Here is a 21,777-nt window from a genome sequence, read left to right as displayed (position 1 = left end):
TTTGAAAGACGAAGCCCAGCCGCCATGGCTCAGTGGTTGAGCATTGACCTATGAACCAGGTGGTCAGTTGAGGTTCGATTCCTGATCAAGGCACCTGCCTGATTTACGGGCTCCATCCCCAGTGTGGGGAGTGCAGGAGGCAGCTGATCAATGATTCTCTCTCATCACTGATGTTTCTGTCTCTCTCTCCCTCTCTCTTCCTCTCTGAAATCAGTAAAAGTATTTAAAAAGAGAGAGAGAAAGACTAAATATTGTGGAGATGTCATCAGTGTGCTAAAATTATTCTATAATTTCAGTGCAATCCAAATTTTCTTTGTTGGGGGTGAGAGCATGTGATGTGTCTTGACAAAAGATTCAAAAGTAAATCTAGAAAAAATAAACAATTTTTAAAATTGTCTCTTTACATTAAATTGTAAGCTCCATGAAGTCAGAGGCTCTTGTCTGTGTTCTTTTTCCCTCAGAGCCTTTCACAGTATCTAGTATATCCTAAGGCTGTGGTTGGCAAACTGTGGCTCACGAGCCACATACGGCTCTTTGGCCCCTTGAGTGTGGCTCTTCCACAAAATACCACGGCCTGGGTGAGTCTATTTTGAAGAAGTGGTGTTAGAAGAAGTTTAAGTTTAAAAAATTTGGCTCTCAAAAGAAATTTCAATCGTTGTACTGTTGATATATGGCTCTGTTGACTAATGAGTTTGCCGACCACTGTCCTAAGGTATCAAATGTTTGGACATGAATGAATATAATGGAAAAAAAAAAAGGAAAAGTGAAAGTTCCCCATAATCTCAATCCAATTAGGTGTCTAGATAATATTTTTTCCAACAAAAATCATCTGAAATGCTAGTTTAAGCATTTGTTTTGTTGTTCACAGTTCAGAATTTAAATTTCCTTCTGGTATTCAAGGCATCTCACAAGCTGTCTTCACCTTAACTATTCAGACTTGTATCCTCCCTGCCAAAACATACCTTGTTTATCCTTCACTCCATGTTCATTTAAACTGTAAACTTCCCCCACCCTTCCTCCAGGCCAGCTTTGTTTCCACCTCCGATCCTTCCCCGCCCTCACCCGCCCCCTTCCTGTGCACTTTGTGTTTTGGATCTTGTTGCCTTGCTCTATTAAATGCTGTGTCTGCTCAGCTTGTTTCTCCATCTGCACAGGGCAGCTTTTTCTTTTCTCCTCAGCAGCTTGCACAATGCTCTCTATCTGGGATGGGTTCTCAGGAAAATAGTGTTGAATGAATTTGTCAAAGGATCTTCCCTTCTCGGGACAGCAATGACCCCTCGAGGCCCGCTTGTCCAGCGCTCTCTCATGTTGGATTCCACACCATGACATCCCAGACAGATGTTCATCTAGGGACATGAAGCTGCCCACCTCCATTGCTAGAAAAGTCCTTCTTTGACCTGGAATCTTCTTCCTGGTTACTCTGCCCAGTGATTGTAGTTCTGCCCTCTGGGGCTTGAGAGAAAACAAAAAACAAAGAATGACCTGCTTCGTCTTCCACTAGGCAGCCTTTTATGTTTTCAGAGACAGTGATCCATTTCCCCTCAGTGTTTTCCATCTTCCACGTTGAGGTGTGGAGGTATTTTAATTTTGAGGAGCAGTCAGCTTAAACTCTAATTCATTATTTTTGAAGGCCTTTTATGTGCATGTCACAGTGCTAAGGTGCCATATTCTTCCAGTCCCCTCAGAGATGTAACCACTTGTCTCTCTACCTTCTAATCCTCCAGGGGGACGATGAGGGCCCATCCTACCCAGGATGTTGTGTTTTGGAGGTTAGCAGTTCTTATTCCAGTACCCCAGGGAAGTCTCCTGGACAAGTGTTGTATTAGGACTGACTTTTCAGCCCATGAGATGAATTACAGAATAAAAGACCTCCCATTGATAGGAGCTGCCCAGGGCCATGACTGGGCATTGTAGGCATTCTATGGACAGAGGATTTGGTTCTTCTTTTCCTCCCTTTCCTGGTATCCCAACCCAGAATACTTTCTACTGATCTTCTAAGCCACCAGGCAGCATGGTGTAATAAAGAGAGCCAGATAAGCCTGGGTTTAAGTGCTCTGAGGCTCGGGGCAAGTTACTTGAGCTTTTTGAGCTGTTGTTTTTCTATCTCTAAAACCACCACCTCTACATTATAGAATTAAGTAAGAAAATATTTTGTAAGCTTTTGTCCCAGTACTTGCTATGTAGAAGATACATAAACACTAGTTTCCTTCTCCCTTTTCTCCTTCCCCAACCTTCTTTCACCACCATTTTTGAGGGATTTCAAGGCAAAATGCTCTGTGGCTTCCTAGCGAAGATGAGCTGAATGTGTGTATAGTAGCCAGAGCTTGACTTGGTCAGGTATTTGGAAACAAATTGTCATTTTCTTGTGAGCTCCTAGTGAGATCAAAGCTGTTAAGAGATTTCTCAAATAGGAGAAGCTGAGAAGGTTGTAAAATAAAGTGTCATTCTGGCTGCTAGGCTATTGAACACTGCCTGCTGCCCATTGGCTGACAGAGGCTGGTCCTCTGGCCATTAGACCCGCATGCAGACTTTCAACTGGAAGGCTTTTCTCAGGGACACCCTCTTGATCCCTAAACTGTTGAGCTGGCTCTTTTGGGCCTTTTTTCTCCATACTCGCCTCTATTGCCCCTGCTTTTCTCCACTCTAGGGTCTCAGTCAGCCACACTCAGCATTCAAGAAAAATATCATTTCTGGGCTGATAACTTTCCATCAGTCACACTCATACCCTGTTGATAGGCCAAGAAACCTGCTGCCCACAAGCAGTTGGTCAGTTAAGAACCAAGAAAATAATTGCTGAAGCCTGTAATTCTCCCAATGAAAGGAGGAGGGAGACCAGAACTGTGGCGTTTGAGCCCTCACGGGGGAGCCCATCCTGGTCTTTCAGCAGCTGTGTCAATGCTGTCTATATGCTGGGGCAGGGGTCCTCACACTTTTTAAACAGGGGCCAGTTCACTGTCCCTCAGACCGCTGGAGGGCCGGACTATAGTTTAAAAAAACTATGCACAAATTCCTATGCACACTGCACATATCTTATTTTGAAGTAAAAAAACAAAACGGCAAAAACAGGGCCGTAGTTTGAGGACGCCTGTCTGGGGCCTGGGACAGGACAACTTACAGACTGGGGACATAGACAGGGGCAGAGGTAACCAGAACCCAAGTGACATAGCCCAGAGGAGAACGGTGTTAATTCTGCCTGGTGGGCAGAGGTGGAGGCTTCTTAGAGCATTTCAGCTGGACTGTAAAGGGTGAGCAGGGTTTAGGAATTACTCTCACCTCAGCCAGAAAATCATGTGAAGGAGGGTGGAAGTTTAACTGCTCCAATACAAAGAGAGTAATTTGAAGAGAGTAAACATTTCCCCATCAGCCCCAACTGAATTTTTTCCCCATTGATTTTTAGGGGGGGAGGGATGGAGAGAGAGAAAGAGAGACATTGATTGGTTGCCTCCCCGACAATGTCCTGACCGGGGCCAGGAATCCAACCTGATACTCTTCAATGTGTGGGCCGATAGTCTAACCACTCAACACACTGGCCATGGGCCCAACTGAATATTTTAAATTAAGTAATGGACTGTCCTGGCTTTGGAATTGGACAACAGGGAACACCTCTCTCATGGCCAACTGTTTCCCCTGCATTTCTTTAAATATTAACTGTCCTGACTGTAGAATGGGTCAAACAGTGGATTGCTGAAAGAGTTTAGTGTGCCATTTCTCTCCTGTTTGGGCAGGTCTCCTTGTCCTTTCTGGTCATAGAGGTAGGGGCATTTCAGACTAAAATCCCATCACTAAGCAGGTTTTTAAACTAAGTGGTTCACACTTAGTAGGCAGAGCTGAAGCAAGTGACCCCAACTCCCATCCTACAAGGCATTCTCTTCTGTTCCTTAGAACGGAGCGCTCTCACGCTTAGGTGTTTATTGTCATACTAGGCACACGGGGGTTGGCCTGGCCTGCCTGCTTTTACCCTCCTCTCCTGCTTTGGAAAACCCTGTCTGAGATTCTGGGTTGTGGATTCCATCCTCTCCATCTAACTGAGTGTTAAATAGTTTCTGAGTGAGTATTCACAGTTCTGGAAGTTACTGTAATTAGCAAAAAAAAACAACCTCGTGTTTTCATCTCTCCTGATAAAGAATCCTGTGAAGAACCGGCTTCAGATCTCCAGCTAGGGAGAGAGTTGGGAATTCAGCTGCCACAGTAAACAGCTGACATAACAGAAGCGGCAGTGATCACGGGTTAAGTAAATGTCTTTCAGCCTATAGGAGCTCCCAGGATAATTGACTTTCCAGCAGGAATTTCTGGCTCAAACGAAATCACTGGGCATTAGAGAAGCTGCTACATCCTTTGAAAGGGGGACTGTGTCTGGTTTTGCTGACCTGACAGACATCATTCATCTTGATTATTCATTATCCTAGTTGCCGCCAGATTTCTGTTGACTGTAATTACAATGTGGGGGTAAGCTTTGGCTTTTGAAATTTTTTTATTTATAGTGTTCCACCAACTTGGTTATCTGACTCCCTGAGCTGAAGGTGCGGTAGGCAGATTTCCATCGCATCTGCTGGGGACACGAGGAGTGCATAGTCAGATAGCATTTACTGAGCACTTCCAGCAGAGAAACAATTCGGTGTAGCCTATTCATTTCAGCTGACAGAGTGTTACTTCTTGATTATGCTTACCTCTCTTTGTGCTAGATTGTTGCTGTCAGAAAGCAGGTCTACACCTCAGATCCCACTTGGAGTAAGAGAAGAAAAGGATGGCCTCCAAATATAACCGATAAGATCTCCTGCTTTCAGGCAAGCTTTATTAAAGGGAGAGGAGAGAGAGAATGGAATTTGACCAGGCTTCAGTTTTATTGGCATGGCTTCACAGCAAGATCCTTATGCAGTCCAAAGACTGTCCTCCAAGAAACCTCTGCTCTCTGTTCCCATATGCCCCTCCCCAACCTCTTCAACACCCCAGCCAGCTGGGTGGCATTTGCCTACGTGTGCACATTGTGTGAGTGCATGCACCTGTGGTCCTGGGGAAGCAGTGAGAGAATGTGATGGACTCACTGTGTCCAATCCCATCCACTGGGTCAGGGGTGAACAGCAGGCTTCTAATAAGACTTTTTAATTTTTTTTTAATTCAGTCTTTTAATCTTTTTTTTTCCCCCTTTAAATCCTCACCCGAGGATATTTTTCCATTGAATTTTTTAGAGAGAGTAGAAGAGAGAGGGGAAGGGAGAGAAATATTGATGTGAGAGAAACACATAGATTGGTTGCCTCCTGCATGTGCCCTGACCGGGGCCTGGGCCGGGGAGGAGCCTGCAACAAAGATACATGCCCTTGACTAGAATGGAACTGGGGACCTTTCAGTCCACAGGCCAGTGCCCTATCCACTGAGCCAAACCAGCTAGGGCTAATATGACATTTTATATATTCCCTAGCAGAGGATGGTTTTTACTCTCCTGTATGGTATATGTGTTTTATTTGTATATTTTTAAAAGATGCTCAGTTGGCTCAAATAGCCTTTTAACAATGATTGTGATTCATCAAGCATTCACTAGGGCAGTGATGGCGAACCTATGACACGTGTGTCAGCACTGACATGCATAGCCATTTCTGATGACACGCGGCCGCTGAGGTGGCCGCATGCCGAGGATGAAACATTTGCGAAATAACGTTTTTTCCTCAAAGTGACACACTACCCGAGTTATGCTCAGTTTTTTGACAAAGTTTGACACACCAAGCTCAAAAGGTTGCCCATCACTGCACTAGGGCCTAAGAAGTGCCAGGCAATGTGCTATGTGCTTGCAATACAAAGATGAATAAGACACCTTTGCTCTCAAGGAGCTTATAATACAGACTAGAGGCCCAGTGCACGACATTCACGCACTGTGGGGGGCAGTGTCCCTCAGCCTGGCCTGCACCCTTTAGCAGTCCGGGAGCCCTCAGGGGAAGTCTGACTGATGGCTTTAAGCTGCAGTCGGACATCCTTATAGTTGCCACGGAGGCTCCTGCCACCACTGCTGCGCTCGCCAGCCATCAGCCCATCTTGTGGCTGAGCGGCGCTCCCCCTGTGGGAGCGCACTGACCACCAGGGGGAAGCTCCTGCATTGAGCATCTGCCCCCTGGTGGTCAGTGCGCACCATAGCGACCGGTCTTTCTGCTGTCTGGTCAATTTGCATATTACTCTTATTATATAGGACTAGAGGCACGGTGCACGAAATTCATGCATGGGGGGGTGGTGTCCCTCAGCCCAGCCTGCACCCTCTCCAATCTAGGACCCCTCAAGGGATGTCCAACTGCCCGTTAAGGCCCGATCCCGATGCCTGCCTTCCTGATTGCCCCTTACCGCTTCTGCCTGCCAGCCTGATCACCCTCTAACCACTACCCTGCCAGCCTGATTGATGCCTAACTGCTCCCCTGCCAGCCTGTTTGCCCCTAACTGCTCTCCCCTGCAGGCCTGGTCACTCCTAACTTCCCTCCCCTGCAGGCCTGGTCCCCCCCGAACTGCCCTTCCCTGCAGGCCCGGTCGCCCCCAACTTCCCTCCTCTGCCGGCCTGGTCACCCCTAACTGCCCTCCCCTGCAGACTTGATTGCCCCCAACTGCCCTTGCTTGCAGGCCTGGTCCCTCCCAACTGCCCTCCCCTGCTGGCCATCTTATAGCGGCCATCTTGTGTCCACATAGGGGTAGCCATCTTGTGTGTTGGAGTGATGGTCAATTTGCATATTACTCTTTTATTAGATAGGCTAGAGGCATGGTGCACAGGTGGGGGCCGGCTGGTTTGCCCTGAAGGGTGTCCCAGATCAGGGTGGGGGTTCCCTTGGGGCATGGGGCCTGTGGTGGTTTGCAGGCTGACCACGCCCCCCGGCCACCCAAGTGGAGGCCCTGGGATCTGGGATTTGTTTATCTTCTATAATTGAAACTTTGTAACCTTGAGCAGAGCCAAGCCTTCTGCTTGCTCCGTGGCCACAGCCATTTTTGTTGGGATTTATTTATCTTCTATAATTGAAACTTTGTAGCCTTAAGCGGAGGCCAAGGCAGGCCAGGGCTGTGGAAAGCTTGGCTTCCTCCATTGCCGGGGGGCAACTCAAGCCTCCTGCTCTCTCCAGCTCCATGGCTGCCGCCATTTTGTTGGGATTTATTTATCTTCTATAATTGAAACTTTGTAGCCTTGAGTGGGGGCCTAGGCTGGCCAGGGTGTGCAGAAAGCTTGGCTTCCTCCATTGCCGGGGAAACCCAAGCCTCCTGCTCTCTCTGTGGCCTCAGCCCTCTTGGTTGGGTTAATTTGCATACTCGCTCTTGATTGGCTGGTGGGCGTGGCTTGTGGGTGTAGCAGAGTGGTGGTTAATTTGCATATTACTCTTTTATTAGATAGGATAGTTTCAAAATTGTAATATGTTAATTTCTGAGCTCAAAATGTATAGAGATTGTTTCTAGAGTACTTAGAACAGCTTGGGGTGAAGAGGAGGCTGCCCATAGAAAACAATGCCTGGTTTGAGGAATAAGTGTTACCCAACTGAATAAGGCTAAGAAGCAGATTTCAAGAACATAAACAAAGGCATATTTATATTTGCAGTTTTCTTCCTTCCGTTGAGTGGTATTTAACCCAATCAATTAAATCATAATTAGGTTTTTGCTATTTCTCTAATGAAAATGAACATCAACCACCCAAGCCGGTTTGGCTCAATAGATAGAGCATTGGCCTGCAGACTGAAGGGTCCTGGGTTCAATTCTGGTCAAGGGCACATACCTGGGTTGCAGGCTTGATCCCTGGTAGGGGGCATGCAGGAGGCAGCCAATCAATGATTCTCTCTCATCATTGATGTTTCTATCTCTCTCTCCCTCTCTCTTTCCCTCTGGAAATCAATAAAAATATATTTTAAAAAGAAAATGAACATCAACCAAGTGGCATAGGGTCTCTGTACCTTGGGAATAATTTCAGGCCCTGGGGATCCTTACATCACTAGGGAGTTCTCATTACTAGACTTAGGGTTTCTAGTAGTGAGGCTTGGCTGAGATACCAAAACTGTGGTATCTGTGGCCTGCTGCCTTTGACCCTTTAACCCCCACTTAGAGTGTTGTATGGAAAGCCAGGCTAGCTATCTTTACAAGATTATATAAAATGTACAAACACATCCTCATATATAAAAACCCTGGGGCGTAATGACCAGTAACATTTGGAGGCTGACCAACCAGAAGTCAGTGCTGGCCCCGCCCCCAAGCCAGCGGTAAGGGGCAATCAGGCAGGCAGGCAGAGTGGTTAGGGGTGATCAGGTAGGCAGACAGCCTCTCGCAGAGGGATGTCTGAGTTCCAGCTTAGGCCCGATCCCTGGGGGGTCCTGGACTATAAGAGGGCGCAGGCCAGTCTGAGGGCCCTCCCCCCCCCCCCGGCCCCCGGACACGAATTTCATGCACCAGGCCTCTAGTATATGTATATACATAAAAGGCTAAGTTGACTTGTGCATGTACGATACATATAAAGCTCTCACTGGCACCTATTGCCCGTGTGTGTTTCAATCTGTCATTGTCAATCATGAATTTGGTTGACACTTCTATTATAGAGAAAGGGCAAATAGCAACATTAAAATATTTCTTCTAATTAACTTCCTTTCAATGTGCATGAATCCATGCACTGAGACACTAGTATACCATAAAGAACCTGCAGAAAAGTGGTACATCTCAGAGTGGTGGCTTCTTTCGGAAGATCAGCTAAGGAGGAGCAGATTCTCAGGAAATTGGGCCTTTGTGTCCTCCTCTTCCAGAATTCTTAGGTATAAGTAATGCCCAACCTCCTTCAACAAATCTTCCACCTGATTTCCACTCATTTTGGAACCATAATTGGAAATAAAACAACAACAAGCTCTCCCTATAAGGGTGGCAGAGATAGGGACCTGAGCAGTGTAAGCCAGGATAGCACAATGGCTAATGCTCTTCATCTTCCTCCTAAACGATTGCCTTGTTTTCTAATGCTCTCTTCCTACTCATTCTGAATTCTGTGCTTTGTTCCCCTGTAGAATGGTGGTTTGGCTTGGAGTGATGATTCAGATGGAGGCCGAGGAAGAGAGATCTCTCGAGATTTTGCCAAGGTCTGTAATGTTTCCTTTGTGATAACAAAAAGGGCAGTTCTGCAGTGGGTTGTTGTATCTGATCCCCAAAGAATAGGACAGGAGTGGCCTATGAGTCATATTTGTAGTCATTCAGATGGTTGTGTATCTCTGGTGTAAGGCTTCCTGCATAAGACGAATTTTTTTCATTGTGTTTTTTTTGGGGGGGGTGGGGGGACTGGGATTGCAGCTGTATGAACTGGACGGTGATCCGGAAAGGAAAGAATTCCTGGATGACCTCTTCATCTTTATGCAGAAGAGGGGTGAGTGTGCATTATTTCAATTCTGTTAATATTTATTGAGTGCCTACTGTGTGCGATTCACACTTTGGCTTAACTGCTCCCCACAGAGTGCCAGAGTCAGCTCAGGAAGACAAGGCATTTACTGCTGATGGGTTATGAACTTAGCTGAACAATTGACGATTGAAGAGGGCAGAGAGGGCCTTGCAGAAAATGAAGAGACTGATCATTCAGGCTTGATCCTGTCTTGTTTTTGTCACTCTTCTGATTAACTGGTCTCTGTAGTCATTTCAAATTTAAATATACTTTTTTCTTATTTTTATAGCTTCCTTGGACATTACTTAAACTAGTATGTGAGGCTTCCTGCTGATACATCTAGCCTTAGAGAGACTGAAAAAGGTCAATGAGAGAATAGAGGCCCCTCAGGATTTGTTGGGAGGGTCGGAAATGACCCGGGAAAAGGACAAGCTAACTCTTTTTCTAACCCATTAGCTCTTTGATTTTTGCATCCACTGGCTTGGTGGGGGCATTCCTGCAGTTTAACTGTAGGTACATAGATGTCTGCTTGATTACACCTTCTCACTTCTCTCCTTTCACTCTCCCTCACCTACCCCCATCCATCACACTATGGACCATGGCATGACTGAGTCTTGAGCCCAGTGACTCAACCTCCTGTGTTTGTAGCCTTTCATAGCAATGGGTTCACCAGCTAGGACAGCCCTCAGGAAACATGGCCAGAACCCCAGCCTCTCTAGGAGAAGGTCCTCAGCAACCTGTGTAGCTCCCCAGGACAAAGCCATGGGAGGATGCTACTCCCACTAGCCTCTTCCCTGTGATTATGCAGCCCTTGATTTTTGTGTCAGCTCCTTCATTGAGATCTGGCAATGAAATGCTCCTCTTATCCAAGGGTTAGCTGTAATGGCAGCCCCAGCTGCTAAATATTCCAAGCGAACTCTCCCTCCTTCCATCTCCAACCTCCCTCATCACCCTGTCTTTTCTTCTCCTTCCCCTTCCTTTACCTTCCAAATCCAAATTACCTTCTTAGTAGCATGCCTATTACTTACTCTGTCATTTCTTTGTTCACAAAAACAATCAAAAGTGTGAGGTTTGCTGTGTGTCCCCATCTCCATGCATATCAGAACAGCCGAAGCAGCCCTCATAGTCTACTCCTCCAGCTGTTGTGTGGAGCTGCCTGTGTCCGGGAAAAACAAGCACAGTCCTAAAAGATAATGTGACCAGCAGCAGTGAAGCACCCTGGTTGCCCTGAGAGGGAGAAATCCACTTAATACTTTGATCTTCCCTTTCAGTTGCCTTTTAATTATTTACAAGCTCCATAAGCCCAGCTGGTGCAAACCCAGGAGCTGATCTCAGGGGCTGCTATAGCAATATAGAGTTTTAAAAATGTATTTTTATTGATTTCAGAGAGGAAGGGAGAGGGGGAGAGAGATAGAAACATCAGTGATGAAAGGGAATCACTGATTGGCTGCCCCCTGTACCCCCACCGGGGATCGAGCTGGCAACCCGAGCACATGCCCCAATCACAAATCAAACCGTGACCTCCAGGTTCATAGATCAACGCTCAACCACTGGACCACACTGGCTGGGCGTAATATAGATTATAATTGGCGCCGTAGCTACCACTGCTTTATTTTCCATTTTATTGTTTTCTCCCTTCCCAGGAGATTTTTAAAAAATTGATTTTAGAAAAAGGAAGGAGGAGGAGAGAGAACATCGATGTGAGAGAGAAACATCAGTGGGTTACCTCCATACACACCCTGACTGGGGATGGAGCCCACAATCCAGGTATGTGCTCTGACTGGGAATTGAATCGTCCACCGCCTGGTGCACGGACAATGCTCCAACCAACTGATCCACACAGGCCAGGGTGAAGGAATTTTGAAGGATAGTGGAAGTTATATCAGCCTAGCCAAGAATGAAAATTCATAATTGCTTCTTTAGTACTGTATGTCACCACTGGACTAGGATGTGTATGGAGGTAACCCACTGATGTTTCTCTCTCACATCCATGTGAGGACAGCCAGTTTGTCATTTCTTTGGGCCCCCACTGCTAGCTCAGAGCTAGACAGGGAGGTGCTCAGGCCATAACTGGAGGTCATCAGCAGAGAACAGTGAGTGCCAAGTCTCCTGCTACTCTGCAGCACTGGGGGCTGCCAGACTGCCATCTGGTGTATTTCCGGATGAATCCAAAGTAGGAGTAAGTGACTCCCTTTGACTGTGTCAATTTATGGTTATTCAGGCTCTCAGTAAACCTTTTTCCTGTCTTCAGCACTTATATTAGCTATTTCACTATTTGCTGGCATCACCAATAGAAGGGAACTGGTTGAGTCTGTTTTGCTATTTGTTAATTACTCCAATACAAGATTTCTCAGCCTTAGCATATAACTTTCGGTACTGGATAATCTTTTGTTGTGGGGCTACCCTCCCCCCAGTTGTGGTTACAAAAAATGTCTCCAGATATTGTAAATTTCTCTGTGGGACAAAATTGCCCCCACCTGATGAGACCAGATGAGAAAGAGGGTAAAGATCTAAAATTTCCTCTGCAGAGAAACTGTTAGGAAACCTTCTTACTTCCACCTCGGGCGGCAAGGCCTGTATCAAGTCATATTGCGATTGCCCCTTCTGTGGCTGAATGCCAAAAGCAAGGGTGCTGGGCCCCCAATCCTGGTCTGGAGTGCAAGGCAGGCCTCGGAGAGGAACTGAGCTCCAGGGTCATGGGAGTGGAGGCAGAAATACAGTGGTGTACATGGCCCAGGCACAGCTGGAAGAATCCTTGTCTGTGTCTTGGATGTCATTTGTTACCAAACTGTGAAGAGCCATATTTGGCCAAGAAGTTAGCACTCCTGTCTGTGTACATAGTGGAGTTACTGGTGGGAGGGGTGGTCGGACCAAAGCTGTGCCTTGAGTTCATTTGCTGTGGTGAGCAGTGTATATTTGGGATGGAGAGGGGAGATTGAGGCAGGGGACAGTGTGGGTTGTTCCCTTAAATTCAGTGATCTCCTTGGCAAACTCGTGTCTGATCATCTGAATTAGAGTGGGTGGTTCAAGAGGGTTGGGAGCAAATTGCACTTTTAATGTGAAGCTTCCTGTCATTTGCTCTTCATACAATGGTGAAAACAAGGGCTCCTAAACATTTGGGATTTATTTGTCACTCCCAAATTGGAGCGTGTGAGGCACTCAGGAGCCAGATCTTGTTAGCTGGGTCCAAGGAAAAGCCTTACATAGACCTTGGCAGCAGATCATCCTCCAGAGCTAATATGAAGGATAAGTGGTAGATTTCACAGGAGCCACTGAAAACTGCCTGAGTTTGAAAAGCCTGGTGACGCCCACCTAGGCTGTGAGTATGGCTGGGCAGCTTTGACATGGCAGGCTGCGCCCCAGAGGAAGTGGACAGGGCTCCCTGGGAGGCAGCACACAGCAGACTTCCCCAAACAACTGCAGGTGGTGAACCTGCTGTTCAGGAGGAGGTAGCCAGCTGGAACTGCTGCTTTGTGCTGGCTCTTTTGCTTGTTCATGCATTTGGGAAAATTGACTATAACAGATGGGCCTGTCAGGCACCTTGGTTTCTAGGCCAGACTTGGGTGACTTGCGTCCTGGTGACCCTCCCCCACCAACAGAGCAAACTGTCCTAGGAGGGGCCTGAGAAGGGGCCCAGGCTGTGCCAAGGCGGGCTCTCCCTGCCTGCCTCTGGAAAGGGCCCTACATAAAGTCAGGCTGTCAGCCACTCTTCCCATCATCTTGAGCAAATCCTTCCCTTTCTGGGGCCATGGTTTGTTGATCTATAATATGAGAGGGTTCAGTTAGAGTTAATCTGGAAGTTTCTTCCAAGTTCTGTGTTCTTTATATATGTCCATGGTTGTGTCTGTTGAGCTAACAAAAGAGAAGACTCACACTTGAAGAGCAAAAAAAAAAAAGCCTTTAAAAGCAATTTCTATTAAAATAGTTAATGTACTAGGTGTACCGGTTAATAATGGCGGATTTTGTAATCAAAGAAAACACGATGATTTCAAGAGAGATATCAAAAGTGCTTTATTCAAAGTAATGTCCAACACTAGCTACACATTTCCCCACCTTTCAGGTAATTTGTGGATACCGTCCCAATAGAACTTTTCTGTTTTGAGGCAAACCATTCATAGACCCAATTTTCCACTTCTTTGTACGTTTTGAAGTGCTGCTCAGAAAGTGTGTGTGCCATCTATCGGAACAAGTGGTAATCTGAAGGAGCAAGGTCTGGTGAATAGGGCGGGTGGGTTAATACTTCCCAGGCAAGATCTTTTAACGTGTCTTTAACTGGTTTTGAAGTGTGTGATGGTGCATCATCATGAAGCAAAATTACTTTGCCGTGTCTTCTGGCACATTCTGGTCATTTCACAATCAAAGCATGGTTCAAATTGATTATTTGTTGTCGGTAGCGATCAGTATTAACGGTTTCACCTGGTTTTAGAAGCTCATAATACACCACACCTTCCTGATCCCACCAAATGCAGAGCACTGTCTTCTTTCTGAAGCGATTTGGGCTTGAGGTCGATGTTGATAGTTGACCTGGATCAGCCCATGATTTTGTTCATTTGGGATTCTCAAAATAAACCCACTTTTCATCGCCAGTCACATTCAATGCAAAGAAGATTTTCTTTCGTGCCGTTGAAGCAACATTTTACTGATGACTTTTCGGTTTTCCATTTATTTGTCTTGCATTCAGTTGATGTGACACCATTTTCCTTCCTTTAAAATCTTTCCCATTGCTTGTAAACAATGAGAAATTGTTGCTGAGCAACGTTTAATCTTTCTGCAAGTTGTTTTTGAGTTTGACACGCATCTTCATCCAATAATGCTTGTAAATTGTTGGTCTTCAAACTTTTTTGGTTGACCTGGACATTCTTTGTCTTTCACATTGAAATCATCACTTTTAAAGCATCTAAACCAGAGTTCACAAGTATCTTGAGATGGAGCATGTTCACCATAAGCTTCCCGAAGTATTCAGCAGCAGTTTTCTTCAAAATAAAGTAATGAATTAAAACTTCCCACAAATGCTCTTTTTTTTGGGGTATGAAATTCGACATTTTTAAGTGTAAAAATATCTATGATGTTAACACCTTCAGCAAATATGACAAATGAAGTTTTGAAGCTTGTCAATACAACAAAATAGCATACATATCAAATCGCATATATATCAACATATGTGTAACTCTGTTGAAAAAATCTGTATTATTAACCTGTGCACCTAGTAAAAACTAGACCAAGGATCCCCAAGACCAAATGCTTCTCCCCTTTTCTTGCTGACTGTATTTCTTCTTTTGCTGACTGAAGCCAAATTGAATTAAACAATTTGCCCTGTGTGTGGTGGAGGCTGTTGGGGGGTTAATGGAGGGATGAGGACACATATGTAATACCTTAATCAATAAAGAAATTTAAAAAAACAAAAACAATTTGCCCTGATTCTGTTCCCCCAAATGTTGTCTCTAGAATGATTGGTTAGATTTCAGAACTGTAGTACTCCTTTTTGCTCACCTTTTGCCACGTGCACATGCATGTGTACACACGTTTCTCTGCCAAAAATAAAGTGAAACAGTTGTAGATAAAATTCTGTGGTTAATTGAACTCACTGTGTGTGGTTTCTGAGATGGCATTCCATGGTAGATTTTCCAAGAGGAAATAGGCGTGGGGAGTGCTAATTTGGAAGTCTGATAAGCAAACATTTATAAACAATTGCACTTTTCCTTCATCAGTGAGGAAGAAAAGATTGTTCTCTTGTTCCCTAGGCAGTGGTCATTTGAAGAGGAGGACAATGGTTTTGCTGTTGTTTTTATTATTATCATCCCATGCACTTTACAGAACCCTTTCAACCCATTATCTGACTTGCTACTCTCCATAGCTCCAGCTCTGGGGTAGAGAGACCAAAGGTTTTCACTTATCCAGTGAAGAATCATTGGCTTAAGTAACTTACCTGAGGCCACAGAGCAGATTTAGCACTTGGTTTCCTAACTACCAGGCCCGCGCTCTTCTCAGCACTGCCTTTGTGAAACTGGGCCCTAGCACCAGCAGTTCCATCACTTCCTGTTGGGGCAGTGGGTAAGCCTTGTTTCTCCAGCCTTCCTACAGAGAATGCTGGTCTGTCTCCACAGGCCACTATCCGGTAGGATCTAATAACATCTAGCTGATTAACATAGGGTGGAACTCTTTGTGCAAGGTCTATCTCTCAGGGAAGGGCAGATTCCCAGTGGCACAGAGGTCGCCATCTGTCAAGGCAAGATGGGATGAGTTAGGGTTAGCACAGGAGACAGGACCCCCAACAGCAAGATCTTGTACTCACGTAGAGCACCCACAAGCAGGATCCTCTCCAGACGCTGCCCCAGCTGGGTACAACAGGCTAAGGCACTGCTTGGTTATGTAGAAAAGTTTTGTCAAGACCTCCATCCCTCCTCCACCAGTTCTGTTCAAGGCTGCAAACTGACCTTGCTTTTCCCAGTGGATTGTTGGATCTGTTTTTGATGTGTACATACAAAGAATTTACTGTGGGAAAAGGGCTTGGTCTATCTCAAAGTGCAACTTGAGTGTTTTTCCTTCTGTTGTATACTTATCTATCCATCTTAGGCAAGGAAATGTTCGTGACATATATTGCTTTGCCTTTTGGTGGAGGCAGGTTTTTGTGGTTTGTTTTTTTCATTCTTTGTATCTTGCAGTAAATGGTCTGTGCTGTGGACACTCTATCCTGGGAGACTAAAATATGTTGTTTTTGTCAGATGAAATAGGCTTTGGGGCTTCATTTCCTAACTTCATCCCCAAATGAAAGTCTAAAATGCAAATCTTTAAAGATATTTTTTTTTATTACTTTCAGAGAGAAAGAGGGGGAAAGAGATATAGAAACATCAATGGTGAGAGAGAATCATTGATCAGCTCTCTCCTGCACACCCCACACTGGGGATCGAGCCCACAACCTGGGCATGTGCCCTGACTGGAAATCAAACCATGACCTGGTTTATAGGTAGACATTTAACCACTGAGCCACGCTGGCCAGGCTAAAATGCAAATCTTTGTCATAGGATTAGCCCTTTGTCTGAGGCCTGATCTTTTTCTCTCCCCTGGTGATCCAAGTACTGTTAATATGCTGTTTATCTTTTTTCCACATTTTTTTTTTTTTAATAAGAGAAAGTTTATTTAGAAAGTCACAGAGGTAGAAGAAGTGAACTGTAGAAGAAATGGGCTCTGTAGAAGTTACAGAGGTAAAAGAAGGGCCCTTGGAGCTTGGGAGAGAGAAGGGTAATGGGATAGGTGCGGGGCGGGGTGGGAGAGAGAAGGAAATAGACTCCCTTTTCCAGGTTCAGTAGTTATTTAATACTCTATAACTACCCAGTTATTTATGATACCTGGGAAGGGATCCTGGTTTTTGAAAGGCCCACATTTTAAAAAAATAAATATTTTATTGATTTTTTTTTACAGAGAGGAAGGGAGAGGGATAGAGAGCCAGAAACATCAATGAAGAGAGAAACATCCATCAGCTGCCTCCTGCACACCCCCCACTAGGGATGTGCCCACAACCAAGGCACATGCCCTCGACCGGAATTGAACCCGGGACCCTTCAGTCCACAGGCCGATGCTCTATCCACTGAGCCAAACTGGTTTTGGCGAAAGGCCTACTTTTATAATTAAATTCAGCATCTTCTCCTTCAATATCTTTAATTGATACTTCTAGCACTTGGTAAAATTGGGTTGATAGTTTTGTCTCCTTTGTTCCAAGATGAGCTTATATTCAGTAGAAATCGTCCAAGGGTTGATGTAAGGGCAAGTTGGAAGTGAGGATTTGGCTCACTTACACTTTGAGAAAATCTGTTGGGTTTTGAGAGGCTAGTGGCATGGATTGGCAATGGAAGCTCAGACAGCTATGCAGTGCCCAGGCCAGAAGGCCCTGGAGTTGTGTCTCTCCCCTGCCAGCCTTCCACTCTCTCCTAGAGGCACCAGCTAGGTCTGTGGTTCAGCAGCAAACAAAACAGAGAAGACTTGGTAGTCCTTCTAACTCCTTGGCCAACTTGTCTGAACACAGTTTTTAAAGGAGATAGCACAGTCATAACCCTAATTTTATTATCAGCCATAGTAGAATACAGCATTGCACATACTGTTGAACTTCACCTAAGGCAATTTATATAAGCCAGAGTATCAAAAAAGGTGATGAATTTCAAATTAGCCTCTTGGGTGGTGATGCCTCCAGAATTTCCACATATTGCTGGTGGGAATATAAACGGGCATAATAACTTTGGAAATCTCTTTGGTATTATTTACACAAGCTAAACATAGGTCATTCCCATTTCCCAGCAATTCTGCTCCTAAGTGTACCCCCAACAGAAATGAGTGCTTATGTTCGCTGAAAGACATCTGTAAGAATAGTCATTATAGCCAAACACTGGAGAGAACTCAGATGTGCACCAGTATAGAGTGGTTAAATAAATGGTGCATTGGCCACACAGCAGTAAAAGAAAATGAACTTTTGTACCCATCGGGGATGACACTCATATACACAAGATTATATACTACAAGTGGCCCGGTACACGAATTCGTGTACTAATGGGGTCCCTCAGCCTGGCTTGCAGGATCTGGCTGAAACCAGCTCTCTGACATCCCCCAAGGGGTCCTGGATTGCGAGAGGGCGCAGACCAGGCCGAGGGACCCCCCTGGTGCACGATCGGGGCTGAGGAGAGACCGCGGGAGGGCTCCAGGGCACATCCATCCCATCTCACAGCAGAAAGCTAACCTATCGGTCAAAGCATCTGCTCTCTGGTGGTCTACTGGTCTACTGGTCGACTGTCTGCCCCTGGTGGTCAGTGCACATCATAGAGAGCAGTTGAGTGGCCTTAGTATATCATATTATGCTTTGATTGGTTGAATGGACAACCGGACACTTAGCATATTAGGTTTTTATTGCATAGGATGTGTATTTTCTACATGATTTCATTTATTTAAAGTTCTAGAAAATCAGCTGTGGTTACCTCCTGGGTGGGCTAGTGGGGGTAGTGTGTATTGATTGGGAATGAGAGATGTTTAGGGTGCTGGAAATGTTCTGTGTTTTATCTGAAAAATGGTTACGGAGTGTACACAGAGTACAAGTGAGCTGTATACTTAAGATAAGTGCACTCACTATACTGTATGTCAGTTAGACCCATTCACCGGAAATCAGAGGTGGAAGGTTTAGGGTATGCATCACTCCATTTCTCGGATATTTGTGCACCTGGCCTCTGCTCTGTCTTGCTGAATGGTCAACTTCTCACTGAAGTGCATGCCAGACATTGCTGCTCAGTTTCCCAGAGGCAATGTTTTCTACACATAAACAAATCGGATATCACCAGTCATTCCTCTGCTTGTTCCTGGACTGGAGCATGGTAAGAATTAATATGCAGAGGAACCAGTAGAAAGCCTGCCTGCTTGTCTGCCTGCTCACTTTCCCTGCTTAACATGGGTCTTAACTCTCCAGGCTTCCTAGTTGGCCTCTCTTGATGGGGCTCTGGAAATGACAAAGCCAGGAAGAAGCAGTGGGGTCCCTGGCACGGCTACACCCTAGGTCCTGGGCCCGCTCCCTGATTGCTTCTCTGTCTTCATTGGAAGTACCCGTTCTCTCCTGGGGAGGAAGTGGCCCTCCCTCAGCACTCCCACCGTCCCCATCTTTATCTCTAGAGCCAGAGGAGGCTGTTTTCTGTCTCTTCCCACCTCTTTCCCCAGCTCCGTCTTCATAGTCTGAGTGGTAGGAAGGAGTGCCAAGTGCCAGGGGAGTGTTTGGCTCATCTGCACAGGAACTCCCGATCAGGGCTTTGGTCTGCTGATGCAATGCCCAGCAGCATTCCCACCACCAAGGGTTAAAGCCCAGGAGCCCTGAAGCTTCCCTGCATCCAGGGCTTCATAAAAGCTTTTTCTGCACAGCCCCTGGGCTGCCTCAGGCTCCCTGGCAGAAATTTGATACGGGTCCTCTTTGTTGGGACTGTCAGTCCCCTTTATTGAGGAGGGAACTGGAGAACAGCAACATTTCTTGGGATTGGGATACTGATAAGGCCCTGGATTCCTGTCAGAGGGAGGATGATTAATTACTCTGAATCCTGGCTCTTGCTTTGATACCAGTTACTGACAGTTCACAGGCTTCCCCATCAGGTGCTCATGCCCCTTCTGAGAGGCTAGATGGGGCTGAGATTCAGCCTCCTGCCAGGCCAACACTAGTGACCTGCAAAAAGCTCTTTGCAGTGGTGGTTTGCTTCTTTCCTGGTTCTAGGTAGGATGCTCTTGTATTTGTCATGGGAAGAGGCCTGTCCCCGCTCAGGTGAAGAGCCTCCTTAGTTATAATCCAGCCCAGAGAGCAGTCCTAAGACTGCACCTTCCCTTCAAGGCTGGGAAAGAACCATTGCTTGTGGCCTTGAACTTCACAGATAGTCCTAAGCCGCCCAAAGCTCTGCACAGAAGATCCCAAACCCTGCATCTCAAGGTCACTTGGCAACATTATTTCATAATTCAGGCAAACTCCTAAAATCAGGTCACCCTCCCTTTGGTAATAATCACAACTATCAATTTTTGTTTTAAGTAAACAAAATTATTCATGGTCTCATAGGACTTTAGAGCTGAAAGTCATCTAATCCAAAATCCTCATTTCACAGATGGAGAAAATTAGGCATGAATATGTCACTCTCCCACCCCCACACCAGTATGATGTGGTGTTCTCTTTTTTATTCAGGCAGGGTAAACCCAGCTAAAAGGCCTCTCCCGCTCACTTGTTATAGTTGAGTCTCCTTGGGACAAAGGAAATGGCTATCAGGTCCATTAGGGACAGAGCAGACTGCAGAGACAGACTATCCTGAATATCTTGCTTCTCTTAATTGTCGGGAGAATGAGGCCAGGAACAGGATTTGTGTCTGGATTATCTGGATAATGTGAGGAAACCAGATCATCCAGAGCTTGTGCTTAGAGTTTTGTTTCTCACAGTTCCAGGGCATCCACCTGCACTGGGAGTACTTTTAGCTGTTTTGCAGAGGGCCAACCGCAATGAAGAATGTACTCCTTCCCTTCATCCACCGATCTCTGGAGCCACACACGGCCTGTGTGAGGAAACACAAGATCCTCGCATGCCCAGAGTAAGGCTGGGCCAGCGCAGGTTTGCGAGGACCTCCACCGGGTTCCAGTGCAGCCCTAGCCTGTGGTTTCTCTGAAGGTGCTGGGAAGAGGTCACTGTGGTCAGGTTTACAGCCTTGACTTCAAACACCACTTTGCTCCTTCCTTGCCTTCTCAGGTCCTGTCTCTGCCTTTGGTTTCCTTTGCTCCCAAACAGTTCTCAGCCGAATGCAGTCACTCTCTGTGACTATAAAAAGGTGAATTTTTAATGAAATTTCTACATATGTAACATGGTTGTCTTTCAAAAAAGCCATCTCAGATGGCTAGACCTTTAGTGCAGTGACTATTCAGAGTGAATTTACAATTCCTCTCTGGGAGTTGGCCTTCAGAGGCAGTTGAGTGATGGATAAGAGGCTGCTGCAGACATCTAATTGGGAGCCAAGTGAGGGCCTGGTCCAGTGTGGTGGCTGCAGGCTGGAAAAGAAGACACCTTTGTGAGCTATCCCAACAGCAGAATCAGTGGAGCCACACTAGAAAATCTCTTGATTTATGGCCAAACAAAATCAGTATAAAAATCACTTCATCCTATTCTGCTGGGCTGCTTCCATGCATGACCACTTCTACACTCTTTACATTTGACTTATCACCACTGGAGAGACTCAGATGAAAATAGTGCAGACTCTAAAAGCTATTCGCAAATGGAGCTCCAAAACCTCGTGGGAGCTGGCTCTCCAAGCTGGCACTCTGTCAACTGGACAAGCCCTGCTTGGTGGCCACGTCTGTTCTGCACACATCACAGACCTGGCCACTTTCCCCTCTTTAACAGCTGTTTCCCCTTCTCTTTGGCCCCACTGAGTGAAGTCATGCTTTCTTTTCCTTCTCAGAATCTCTAACTCTCGAGCCATTTCTTCTGCTGCTCATCATCTTGTTATGGAACTTGGATGCAAATAGCTTGACCACTGTGGGCCTTAGTTCCCTGGTCTGTTTCATAACGAACCCTCTGGGGCCTGAGTGGAAAGGTGACATCTTTCAGGGCTATCAGCATTAGCACGTAAAGCTGGTGGAGATTCCCAATTGGGTTACCAGGGAGCAGATTTTTAAATTATTTAATCTGCATGGTGGTTTAGTTTAGTAAACATTATAATATTCAAGCTATGGTGAAGGAAAAACAATCTCTGTCTTCAGAGAGCTACAGTCCTCCTGGGATACCTGATGAATACACACAAAACAATGAGAAAGGAATTATTTGCTGAAATTTTTTTTTTAAATATATTTTATTGATTTTTTACAGAGAGGAAGGGGGAGGGATAGAGAGTTAGAAACATCGATGAGAGAGAAACATCGATCAGCTGCCTCTTGCACAC

At 45.8% G+C, this 21,777-nt stretch overlaps 1 protein-coding gene across 1 annotated transcript in view; it reads left to right on the top strand.

Annotated features, from left to right (window-relative positions):
* ARID3B (AT-rich interaction domain 3B) overlaps positions 1–21,777 on the top strand; it is a 79,535-nt gene that overhangs the window by 44,336 nt on the left and 13,422 nt on the right. Inside the window, exons 3-4 of the mRNA XM_008157066.3 lie at positions 8,991–9,062; positions 9,271–9,343. Coding sequence (XP_008155288.2) covers positions 8,991–9,062; positions 9,271–9,343 — 145 coding nt within the window. The remainder of the gene's footprint in view (positions 1–8,990; positions 9,063–9,270; positions 9,344–21,777) is intronic.

The sequence above is a fragment of the Eptesicus fuscus genome, chromosome 5, assembly GCF_027574615.1.
Source record: "Eptesicus fuscus isolate TK198812 chromosome 5, DD_ASM_mEF_20220401, whole genome shotgun sequence".
NCBI lineage: Eukaryota > Metazoa > Chordata > Mammalia > Chiroptera > Vespertilionidae > Eptesicus > Eptesicus fuscus.
Note: the sequence above shows the minus strand (reverse complement) of the source record. Positions and strands in the feature narration are given on the sequence as shown.